Source organism: Heterocephalus glaber, unplaced genomic scaffold (genome assembly GCF_053883595.1).
Source record: "Heterocephalus glaber isolate CG9 unplaced genomic scaffold, H.glaber_assembly_v1.0 deba00000621, whole genome shotgun sequence".
NCBI classification, from domain to species: Eukaryota; Metazoa; Chordata; class Mammalia; order Rodentia; family Bathyergidae; genus Heterocephalus; species Heterocephalus glaber.
Window position 1 is genome coordinate 27,453,268 of NW_028258153.1, and position 13,232 is coordinate 27,466,499.

Here is a 13,232-nt window from a genome sequence, read left to right on the forward strand (position 1 = left end):
TGGTTCCGCCACCTGCCCTGCAAGTGCAAGGTCCTGAGTTTGATCCCTGGTACCAAAAAAAAAAAAAAAAAAAAAAAAACTCCAAAACTTTAACTTTGTCATTTTGTATTTTCTGCACGAAATGAAAAAATTGATGTCAAAATTGCCTTTGAGTATCTTGTGTTTGTGTGCACAGGTACACATGCGTGTGTTTTGAGACAGGGTCTTGCTATATAGTTCAGGCCAGCCTTGAACTCACTACGTAGCTCAGGCTGGCCTTGAACTCTTGGTGATCCTCATGCCTCAGCCTCTTATATGCTGGATTACAGGCATGGGCCACACCTCAAATACATGACTTAAAATATTTTAAACACAAACATATTTGAGCATCACACTTAACACTGACAAAACTCCTCTCCTTGATTGGATCCTAGGGAGGCTCCTCTGAGCCCTCTTCCCAAATAGGCCTCAGCCTTGGTCTAAAGATTTGAACAAAAGCACAGTTTCTAACAGCTCAAGGCAGTTGCCTTGGATGACGGGAGCTCCCTATAAATGCCCAACAGGCAAAACTCCCGGCTAACAAAGTGGCTACTTCTTCCAGCCAACACCTACAGACAGGGCCCGTGTCCCTGCCTCTGGGGAGGGGTGCCCCCAATTCCCACAGCAGCAGTGAGTGAGCCCAGGTGACTTGTGGGGACCAACACCCCTTTGCCAAATGTGATTTTTTAATTTCCCTGACTCAAGTCTCTGCCCTTCCCTCCCCTCCCACCCACACGTTCCCTTTCATAGACCTATTTGTCTGTGTCCATGCAAGTATTTGGTTCACACTGGATTTTAGCCTATTGCACTAAGTTATTACTAATTCATTATTACTAATTAAAACTCACCCTTACCACTTTAATGAGTACCTGGCTTATCTTTGACAAGCAAGTTTTTCCATAAATTTGTTATTTAGCCAACTTCCTTTACAAACATTTTGAATGCACGGAGTTTTGATTTCAGTTAACCTAGGGAGTTTCTGCAGCATCTTATTTGTGGACTTACTGGTTTCCGTACTTCACAGAAAGGCTAGGCACTTGACCGGACAACAAAATCATGGCTCAGCAGAATATTATGCAATCAGATTTACCATCTCTTCCTCTATCTCCATGCTATGAGAAGAAGTGTTCTCTGGGATTCTGAACTCTGCTTTTCCAATCTTGTTAGAAGGGTGTTTCACCTTTGATTCCCTCTAATTCACTGTTTCTACAGCAAACAGGGTGACCTGTTTAAAATGGAACACTAATCATATCCCTTAAGTTGTCGCTTAAAACCCTTAACCTATTGCCCATTGTTCCTGAGAGAAAATCTAAAGCCCTCACTGGGCCTGAGAGGCACATTCTCTCCCTGCGTGTCCCTCGGCTTGGTTGCCATGGAGTTTCCTATTCCTGGAATACGCCAGTGTCTGGCCCTCTGGCCCTTGTAGCAGTTGTCATCCTACTTGAAAGTCTGTATTTCCCTCTACACCACTGACAACTTCTCATATTTTAGGTCTCAACTCCATGTCACCTCAGAGAGGACTCACCCAGAAAACCTGTCACCCCCCCCCATGAATAAGTTATTTCCAAAGCACAAACCACAACCTGAAACTATCTTAAATTCTTTGCATATTTGCAAAGAACCCAACTTCAAAGTAAGTTTCTTGAGGGCAGGACACTATAGTGTTGTACAGCCAAATATTCAACAACAGGTTCCCTCGAACCCCCAAATCCTGCCATACAGCATTTCCCAACTTCCATGATGTACATCCTAGCCCTGTGGCTAATTTCAAACTGCAATGTGACATTAAATAGCTTGCAGATTTTCCTGAAAATTGAACCATCAACTTCCACAAGCTAGCACAAGCCAGCTGCACACACCACTGGGATCCTGTTTCACTTATTTACTGCCATGAACAGAGCTGGGGCTGCTGTGGTTTGAGCTTGTCCCCAAGGGCTCATTCACTCACAGCTTGGTCCTTGGGTGACCATGGTGGGGCCCATGGTCCTGAGGTGACCTGCAGGTGTGCCCTCAGAAGGGACTGTGAGAAATTTCCTGTTTGACGTGTTCTCTGCCTCTGCCTCCTGCCTGGATGTCATGGGGACTCCCAGTCTTGGACTTTTGACCTCCAAAATGTGAACAAAATAAACCTCTTTTCTTTATATTGAAGTACCCAGCCCTGGTTATTTTGGTACATTAGTGAAAAATAGACTAATATGAGGACAATGCCTTCTAAGTCTCTATCTCTACAACAACAAGGGTGATCTTTTTTAAATGCAATGTAGATATTGAATTTTCAGTTGATTTGGTTTTTTTGTGGGGGGGGGGGGGCAGTGCTGGGGATTGAGCCCAGGGCCTTGTGTACAACTAGACAAGTGCTCTACCACTGAACTACATCCTCAGCCCCTGGGATGATTTAACTTTTAATTCTATTTTATTTAATACACATTATAGCTAATTGAGTCTTGTTCAGGGGGGTTCTAACAAACTAGAAGTTCTCTAAAATTGGTAGAAATTACTCCAGAAATAAAAATTTCCTGAGTCATCAAAATAGGTTCTGAAATGAAGGAATCTCTTTCTCTAACAAAGATCCTCTGTTTACCCTGCTTCCTTCTGAATCCTACCAAATAAACATCTCAGGCTGAATGATTTCAGTTACAGCACAGAGCTGCTCAAGAGAAAAGATTTCAGAGAATGCTGTAGGAGGAGCCATAAAAGAGCTGGTTCTGCTGTACTTGGCAGAGTAATAAGGTTGAAGGGAGGAGACTGGGGACAACTGCCATGCCACCGGTGACGGAAGTCAGTCAGGCAAGTAAGATGTTTACAACGTTCGCTGGATCTTATGAATGGATGTCTCCACTGACACCCCTCTGAGAAGCTTTTCAAGGACTTGGAATGCTCTTCAGTCCTCTTTCTGGATGGCAGACTCATTTGTTGAGTCCAGCCGCAGGGGAGCCAGACCCCAACCCCATATTCACCACAGCCACACAACCTTGGGCTACAAGGGGCCTGTACTGCAAACCTAGATGACAGGCATGTGCCAGGAGGACTCAGCTATCTGCAGGAGGAACCAGTGCCATATGTCACTGAACTGAGGATGAGGGATGCCTGGTGTCATGGGCTAAGTGTGTCCCTCCAAAATTCATGTGTTGAAATCCTGATCCTTAGTGTGAGGCTATCATATTTAGAAGTGGGGCTTTGAGGAGGTAACTAAGTCTTGAGGGTAAGCCCTCCTGAATGGGATTTGTGCCCCAGAGGAGCTATTTCTTCCACTTTCCAAATATAAAGCTTCAGTGAGGAAGCAGCCATCTACCAGCCAGGAAGAGGACCTTACCAGAACCACCCACTGTGGGCACCTGAGCTCTAGAACTGTGAGAAACAAATTTCTATTATTTATAAGGCTCTGATATTTTATTAGAGCAGCTTGAACTAAGACACCTGGTTTCTAGAACTGCCTGGTTTCTAGAAGTTTCCAAGGGTGGGAGGATTCAGTCAGTCCCTGGCCTATCGGCAGAGGCCTGACTAGTCTTTAATTTTGTAGCAAAATGCTTTTTGGTTTTCTTGAACTACATACTTAAAGCTACCATTATTTCTGTTACAGTTAGTTTCTGACAGCTAAACAGCTCCGAACATTCATTTCTAGAGGTGCATCTGTATTAAACTTATAACTGTAGTCATTCAAGTGTACAAATATATCACTGGTCACTTGTAAACATTTTCCTTTAGCTGATTTAATAGCTGTCTTAGGGAACAAGAAAGAGGAAACCCATACCAGCCCCAGGATGCTAAGCAGAGCATCCAGTTGGTCCAGTTGGGTTCTCTCCTGCCCTACAAACCCACCAGAAGACTGAGAACCCAGAGACTCAATTCCTAATGAAAGCTGGAGATATTAACCACGCCTTGGTCTGCTCATCCAGGGGAAGTCAATATTTTAATCCTTTCACCAATGGGCTCTTTTCTGAAAATGATAAAATAGACATGAAGGAATTTTGAAAAGCAAAAGCATAAGACAAAAGCAGCCCCCATTTTTCTTTAAGATAAGTAGGGAAAACACTCCCAAGAGAGTTAAACCTCTTTAAATACCTGGTGGTCACAAAATCCCTATGTTAAATTATAAGAAGTCTCCTCACCAAGACCCTTCCTCTGAAAATGTCACCTCCTAGCTGTGGTGGCTCACAACCCTGGCTCTTGTCCATACTGATGCAGCTCAAGCAGAGACAAATGACCAGACCTGGGCCAACAGGAGACCCTGGCTAGGGACCCAGAGAAGCGATCAGTGTCTTCTGAGGGGCAGAGCTAGGGCAGGTGTGGGGATTTGTGAGAATGGCCTGCACACAGCCAAGCAAGTGCAGCTCATGCATCATCGAGGAGACACTCATCATCCCACCCGGGAGAGAGGAGCAGGGCCTGCATGCTCAGACAGGCTCCAGGAAGACAGGAGGGGCACCGAATCATCTCAGGACCCAGCCTCAGTCTTGCCTTTCCTGCAGCAGCCTGACCAAGTGGATTTCTGTTTCCTGTTGCAGTGCAGAGGGACAGGCCACATCACCCTCTGTAGAGCGAAGACCTGTGGGTCAAATCTTCCTGTTTGCTCTCCTGAAGCTTCCTTCCTGTCACCCTGCATCTCAGCCCATCCTGCACCCAGTGTGCCTGTGCATAACAGTCCCCTGGCCCAACACCACCTCCCTGCACTTCCGGGCTCTTTTTCCATTGCGAGTGTAGACAATCAACCCAACAGATTTCCAGCCACAGATCTAACTCAGATTCAAGCCTACAGTCAGTCACCTGCTCCAGCTCCTCATGCTATCCCTTCCTTTTACATGTTCTTCCAACAATACCCAGCTGAGCAAATCCCAAAGAGCTAACCCTCTGCACCATTGACTGGTCGGAAGCCCGGTGCACCAAAGCAACCTGTTTCTCTATGCAAAAGTGCTGAAGAGTGGGGCAGTGGTGCCTTTGGAAAACTCAAAAGCGAGCAGGAATACTGGGTTGTGCCTTTAATCTTTTGGGGTTGGTCCCCTTTCCCCACCACCCTTGGGCGCACCCCTGAAGACACCCTCCACCTACCTGGGATATGAATGGCGCCACCATGGCCCCGATGCGGCACAGGGAGCCACTGGTCCCCATTCCCAGGGCACGCATCGTGGTGGGATAGACCTGGGAGAGGCACAGAACCAGTCACTGTCCCTCCTTGGCCTCACCCTCCCTCCCCAGGCCAGGCTCCAGTAGTTCAGAGAACCAAATGGACTTTAGATCACAGCAGCCCTAATCTCCCCTGGTCCCCAACTTGGAGTTTTTATAACAATAAATATCAGCCAAAAATAAACACTTTAGAAAGTATACTTAAAGTTACCATCATCCCGAAGTGTATGTTTAATTGAATTTTCTAAATTTTAAAAAGATAAACTCTGGAATCAGACAGCAAAGTCCCCTCGTAGAGGTATAAATGAATAAAAATGATTCTTCTGCATGGGAAGAAAATGCTTCCCTAGAAATAATGATCCAACAAAATCTTTAATACAGCTGCAGTGAGAAGAACTAACCGGAGGGCCAGAGACCTGCCACACTCACCATGTTCTCATCAAACGCAGTGGTCTCAACTGTTGCCAAAGATTGCAGATACTCTACTTTCTTTCCACAATTTCTTTTTTACATTTAGAGTAAAACAGCATTAATCTGTACTTCATTGATTCTGGGATTTTTTTTTTTTTTTTTTTTTTTTTAGATAGGGTTTCGCTATATAGTTCAGGCTGGTCTTGAACTCAGTGTTCCATGTGCCTCAGCCTCCCAAGCACTGGGATTATAGGCATGCGCTTTACCACACCTGACTTAACTTTGAATTCTTATAGGAACTGGCAGGAAAAACAAGTCAGCAAGCATTAAATAAAATTATAGGGAGAATATCTTGTATAGAAAAATGGTGTCTCAAATTTTGGGAACTTTTAAAAACTGCCACATAATATTGATGAAATCATTTTTATTTATTTACTAAAGCAAAGCATGTAGCCCTTCAGTAGGCCACATCTTTTTTTTTTTTCCATTAAGTTTATTGGTACATTTTAGGTATAAAATACAATTACATTCATCATTGGGAACTTGTACCTTTATGTGACATATCTTGGTTCTTATTTTTTCCCCATTCCCCTGCCCTCCCTTCATTCCTTCTTCCTTCCCTATTTACAGAGACTTTGTTTCCATTTTTTTTCCTATTCTCATATTTTTTCTTTTCCCTTCTTTCCTTTCCTCTACCCCTCCCACTTTCCCTACTCCTTTAGACCTTTTCTTCCTATTATACAATATTAATTATACATTTTTAAATTGCAATATGAAAACATACAGAACATAGAAAAGGATGTAGAAAGCATGTTACAAAAATCTTTTTTTGCGGAAGCGCAAGGAACCAAGTTTGATCTCCAGTACCCAAAAAAAAAAATCTTTTTTGAAATGAATTTGACAACTTCTATGAAGTATCTTGGAAGATAAATTAATGAAACTGACTCTGGAAGAAATATAAAATTTGAATAGCACCTTTTAAAGAAAGTATATTCCTAGCTTGAAAACCTACCTATATGACAACAGGCTCATATACATTTTAACTGATTAATTATATCAAACATTTAAACCAGAAAAAAAGAAGGAACACTTCTCATTTTAGGAAATCAAGATTGTGCTAATACTAAAACTGGATAAAGATAATAGAAGAAAAAAGTATGAACGTAGATAGAAATTCAACAAAACAAACTATTAGAAGTCAGATCTGGCAGTATGTAGAAAGTGGTTTTATTATAAATGGCAGTGTTGGTTCAGCATTGGAAGATCCACCCCCAAAAGTCATCATTTTAACAGAGGAAAGGAAAAAGCCATATGATCCTGTCACTAGTTGGAGAAAAAGTATTGGACTAAATTCTACAGCTGTTCATGGTAAAAGCTATCAGGAGACTAGAAATAGAACAGAACCTTCTCAACAGATCAAAGACATGTACTCCATACTTCCAGCAAAAATGCCTTATATGAAAAAAAAAAAAACCAAAAAACAAAACAAAACCAAAAAAACCCCACCTTATATGAATGGAAAAGATACAATGTTTTCTCCCTAAGGTGAGGAACAAGGGAAGATATGTCTACTCTTCATCTGTCCATTAAACTTCAAAACATAGGCCCAAACCAAAATAGTCTGGCAATAAAAAGAAACAAATAGCATAGGATTGGCAAGGTAGAAGTATATGTAGATGAAATGACTGTCTACAGAGAAAATACTAAGAAATCTCTAGGACCCCCTAGAACTTGTATTTGAATTTAGCAGGATTAGAAAACACAAGGTAAATATAAAAATTCAGGTGTAGGCTCTCTAAGCTGTGACTGGCCAGTAGAGACAAGCACCTTGAAGCAGTCCCCGGCCACGCCCACGCCATGAGGCACAGGAGATTAAAGACCCTTGTCCTGAGTGCCACAATATAGAGCAGAAATTAGTAACAGAAGGAGGGCCTCTCAGGCTCCTCAATGAAAACTGAAGCTCAGCAGAAAAGTAAAGAGAATCTCTACAATAAAGGCACATCAGTCCACTGTACTTGGTCTGCTGCTGTCTTGCTGAGACTCATTGACACATATATGCACAGGGATTCCTATGTTGCCTACTGTGACAGCAGAGACATACCCTGAAGGAGGCCCATAATTTCTATTGCTATTTGCAAAAAAGAAAAAAAAATTTTTTTCTCTTATTTTTAATTCTTAATTTTTACTTTTTTTCTACTCTTCAAAGTTTTGCTTTTCTTTTCTTTCATCTTTTCTCTCTCACACTCATTCTCTCACTGTCCCACATTGCTCCTCATCTCCCCATTTGTTCCTTTCTGCACTGAATTTGGATTTCTCCTTATTGTTTTTTCTTCTCTTTTTCCTTCTCTTGATTATCATTAGGTTTAAAGGAAAGTAAATTCAGTATCTAGCCTCCCTGTTGCTGTTAGATGATTCTATTCACATCTTTGTTCTTTCATTCTGCCTTTTTCTCTTGCCTTTAATAACTTCTTAGAGTTTGTGTGATCTTTCTGTGTCTTCTGGCCTCACTACTAATCTTACCTGTTCTTTCTACCTGTCCCTCCCCAACTCCTTTTAACTCCCTAGCCCGAAGGGGAAAGATGCTATATTGAAGAGTTTATTCATTATAAACTTATGTTGGGTTGGTCCTCAGTTTTAACTCACATAGTTAAAAGTGATAGATTAATAACTACCACAAACTGTCATTTTCTAAGCTGTGCTTGATGCTATGGTATTGCTGACTACATCATTTGGGCTAACATGTTGTGATTGATCTAATTAGTTTTCCTTCCTGGTATAAGAAAAATAAAATAGCTTCAGAGTCATTAGAGTCTCAAAACCCAAACACAAGCTATATCTGGAAGACACCTCTGAAAAGCAATCATTCCACAAGGGTTTTAAACACAAACAACAAAGCTACCTACATTAAGCAATTGTGAAATAACCCAGGAATTAAACCAAGGACAGTACCAAAAACAAAAATGAGAAGACACTTAAGCAAGGCACAAATGCAGGCTTCCATGCCACAAAAAGGAAATTCTGGGGGAAATGAGGTGGAAAAGTCTGATAAGCAACCACTTGGACACCCTGAACTGATAGCACAGCAAGTAACAAAGCAGATGCATAAGGCTCTAGAAAATTTCAAAACAGAAATAATCTCCCAGATAAATACAGACATGATGAGCAGAGTGAAAGACATGATTAGACGCTCTAGAGCAGAAACAGATAAGAAAATACATGAGATCAGAAACATGCTGGAAGCCATGAATGCCCAGCATAAGAAAGAAATGGGAACCATGATTGCCCAACATAAGAGAAAAATGGAATCCATGAAACAGACTCAAACAGATATTCAGCAGATTAAAAACTCCATTGAAAGCATGCAGAGCAGACAGAGAATCTGAAGACAGAATACCAGATATAGAAGACAGGATTGCAGTTAAGGACCATGAAAACAGAGATTTCTTAAAGATAGTAAGGGACTATGAGAAATCAATCCAACAGTTGCTAGATGATGCAAAGAAAAATAACATAAGACTGATAGGAGTCCCCAAAAACCAGGAGAAAGTATAACTGACATAAAAAAACTGTTCACAGAAGTAATAGTAGAAAACTTCCCAGACAGAGGTAGACAATTGGATGTACAGATAAGTGAGGCATATAGAACTCCAACCAGCCATGACCAAAAAAAATCTACACCTAGACATATAATAGTCAAGATCCCAGAAACCCAACAAAAGAACAAAATTCTACAGCCAATTAGAGAAAAGAAACAAATCACCTACAAAGGAAAGCCCATCAGAATCATGGCAGATTTCTCAACACAAACCCTCAAATCAAGGAGAGCCGGAAGTGAAGTATTTCAAGCTCTAAAAGAAAATAACTTCCAACCTAGACTGTTGTATCCAGCAAAATTATCTCTCAAAATTGATGGGGAAATTAGATACTTCCATGACAAAGAACACCTGAGAAATTTTGTGAACACCAAACCAGCACTCCAAACAATTTTAAGCAATATCCTAGAAAAAGACAATGAAGGTCACAACTCCATGAGGCCCAGCAGAGAGAAGGCACCACACAAGGTAAAACACTAAAGTGAAAGGGAGGGAAATAAGAAATAAAAGAGCCAACAAAAGTAAAACATCATGACAAGGATGAGTCAATATCTGTCAATTATAACTATCAGTGTTAATGGCCTCAATTCACTAATCAAAAGAAATAGACTGACAGAATGGATTAAGAAGGAAAACCCAGCAATATGCTGTATACAAGAAACACACCTAACTCAAAAGGAAATCCATAGACTGAAAGTAAAAAGATGGAAAAACATTTCTCCACGCAACAGGAACCCAGAAAAAAGCAGGTGTAGCAATCTTATTTGCAGACAAAGTAGATTTCAAACCAAAACTAAGAGAGACAAAGATGGTCACTACATCCTTGTGAAAGGAACAATCCGAGAGGAAGAGATGACAATCCTAAATATATATGCACCAAATACGAATGTACCCAACTATACAAAACAAATATTAATGGACATGAAAAACCAACTAGGCACTAATACAACTGTAGTGGGGGACCTCAACACCCCTGTATCACAAATAGAAAGATCATCTAGAAAAAAAATTAACAATGAAATTCTAGAACTGAACCAAGCTATTGAACAAATGGACTTAATACATGTTTACAGAGTATTCCACCCCACAAAATCAGAATACACATTCTTTTCAGCTGCACATGGGTCATTCTCCAAAATAGATCACAGGCTAGCTCATAGGACATATCTAAGTAAATGTAAAAGAATCAAAGTTATCCCCTGTATATTATCAGACCATAGTGCAATATAATTGGAGATCAATATCATAAACTGCAAAACTCCCACAAACACATGGAAATTGATCAACACCCTCCTGAACAACCAATGGGTGACAGAGGAAATTAAAGAAGAAATTAGACAGTTTCTACAAGTAAATGATAATGCCAGTACCACATACAGGAACCTGTAGGACACAATGAAAGCAGTTCTATGCGGGAAATTCATAGCACTGCATGCCCATATTGGGACAACAAAGAGAACTCAGTTAAATAACTTAATGCAGAACCTCAAGCTCCTAGAAAAACAAGACCATAACAAACCCAAAGCCCATACAAGAAAGGAAATAATAAAGATCCGAGCAGAAATCAATGCAATGGAGACTAAGAAAATGATCCAAAAAAAATCAATGAATCAAAGAGTTGGTTTTTTGAAAGAATAAAATCAATAAAACTTTAGCCAACCTTATCAAAAAAAGGAAAGAAAAGGCTCAAATCCATGCAATTAAGAATGAAAAAGGTGAAGCCACAACAAATCCAGCAGAAATCCAGAGAATCATCAATATCTACTTTGAGAACGTGTACTCTAATAAAATGGAAAACACAGAAGAAATACACAGATTCCTAGATACATACGCATTGCCAAATTAAATGAAGAAGATATAGAAATTCTAAACACCCCAATTATAATGAGTGAAATTGAAAACGTAATAACAAATGTCCAACAAAGAAAAGCCCAGGTCCTGATGGCTTCACTGCTGAATTCTACAAGACATTTAAAGAAGAACTATCCCCATTACTCTTTAAACTCATCAAGGAAATTGAAAGGCAAGCAAGGCTACCAAATTCATTCCTGGAAGCAAGTGTTACTTTGATTCCAAAACCAGGGAAAGACCCAACCCAAAAAGAGAACTACAGACCAATCTCCCTAATGAACACAGATGCAAAAATCCTCAACAAGATACTGGCAAACAGAATATAGAGTGTCATCAAGAAGATCATACACCCTGACCAAGTCGGATTTATCCCAGGGATGCAAGGATGGTTCAACATCCTTAAATCAATAAATGTAATATACTATATTAATAGAGCCAAGGGCAAAAACCACATGATCATCTCAATAGATGCAGAAAAAGCATTTGAAAAAATCCAACTCCCATTCATGATAAAAATGCTACAGAAAATTGGAATAGAAGGCCTTTATCTCAACCTGATTAAGGCTATCTATGAAAAACCAACAGCCAACATCATACTAATTGGTCAAAAACTGAAAACTTTCATGCTAAAATCAGGAGCAAGACAAGGATGCCCACTATCACCACTCCTATTCAATATCATTCTGGAAACATTAGCCATAGCAATTAGACAAGAGAAAGAAATAAAAGGAATAAAGATAGGAAAGGAAGAAGTTAAACTGTCATTATTTGCTGATGATATGATACTTTACATAGAAGACCCAAAAAACTCAGTCAAAAGTCTTCTAGACCTAATTGACAGATTGAGAAGAGTAGCTGGATACAAGGTCAACACTCAAAAAACAATAGCCTTCTTATATGCAAATAGCAGACCCATTGAGAGAGAAATTCGGGAAATAGATCCTTTTACAATAGCATCTAAAAAAATGAAATATCTAGGAATCAACCTAGCAAAGGAAGCAAAAGACCTCTACACTGAAAACTACAGCACTCTGAGAAAGGAGATCAAAGAGGATATAAGAAAAAGGAAAGATATCCCTTGTTCCTGGGTAGGAAGAACCAATATAGTGAAAATGGCCATACTTCCAAAACTACTATATAGATTCAATGCAATGCCAATAGAAATTCCAACAATATACTTCACAGAACTAGAGAAGACAATCCAAAAATTCATTTGGAAGCAGAATAAACCTAGAATAGCCAAAGCAATTCTAGGCAACAGAGACATGGCTGGGGGTATCACAATCCCCAACTTGAAACTATACTACAAATCTACTGTGATAAAAACAGCATGGTACTGGCAAAGAAACAGACCCAAAATTCAGTGGAATAGATTAGAAGATGCAGAAACAACTCCAGACATACTCAGCCACCTCATCTTTGAAAAAAGAGCCAACCACCCTCATTGGAGGAAAGATAGCTTATTTAATAAATGGTTTTTGGAAAAACTGGATTTCAACCTGTCAGAGATTAAAACTAGACCCATACCTATTACTGCACACTAAACTAAGATTGAAGTAGATTAAAGATCTAAAAATTAAGTCAGGAACACTAAACTTGCTGGAAGATAAGTTAGGTAGAACTCTTGATGACATTGGCGTAGGAAAAGACTTTATGAACAAATCTTCAGTAGCTTGGGAGCTAGCACAAAGAATCAACAACTGGGATCTCATCTTTTTAAAAAGCTTCTGCACTGCAAGAGAAACTACCAACAGAGCTAAGTGACAACCTACAATATGGGAAGAAAATTTTAGCAGCTGTAGCTCAGACAAAGGTCTACTATGGAGAATATATAAAGAACTGAAAAAAATCAGACCCCCCAAATTTCAAAAATGGGCATCTGAAATGAACAGACATTTCTCAGACAAAGAAGTAAAAACAGCAATTAAATACATGAAAAAATGTTCATCATCACTGGTCATTTGAGAGATGCAGATGAAAACAACACTGAGATTCCACCTCACCCCACAAAGAATGGCTGCTATTAAGAAATCAACCAATAACAAATGCTGGCGGGGGTGTGGAGAGAAAGGGCCCCTTCTCCATTGTTGGTGGGAATGTAGATTGGTGCAACCACTGTGGAAATCAGTGTGGAGATACCTCAAAGAACTAGGACTACAGGGCCCATTTGACCCAGCTATTCCCCTACTGGGAATCTTCCCCACAGAATTAAAAGAATCATATCACAGCGAAATACGC

General features: G+C 40.2%; 1 protein-coding gene across 15 annotated transcripts in view; it reads right to left on the minus strand.

The window, feature by feature from the left end:
- Positions 1–13,232, minus strand: part of Svopl (SVOP like) — a 57,874-nt gene that overhangs the window by 15,865 nt on the left and 28,777 nt on the right. For 10 of the 15 annotated variants that reach the window (XM_021263657.2, XM_021263654.2, XM_021263665.2 and 7 more), the window contains one exon: positions 5,065–5,154. The exons of 2 other annotated variants lie outside the window; for them this stretch is intronic. In XM_021263657.2, the coding sequence (XP_021119316.1) occupies positions 5,065–5,154 (90 nt within the window). Of the gene's footprint in view, positions 1–3,710; positions 3,956–4,000; positions 4,565–5,064; positions 5,155–13,232 lie in introns of those variants that run through there. 3 more of the 15 variants (XM_021263659.2, XM_021263656.2, XM_021263655.2) reach the window with 3 other exon arrangements.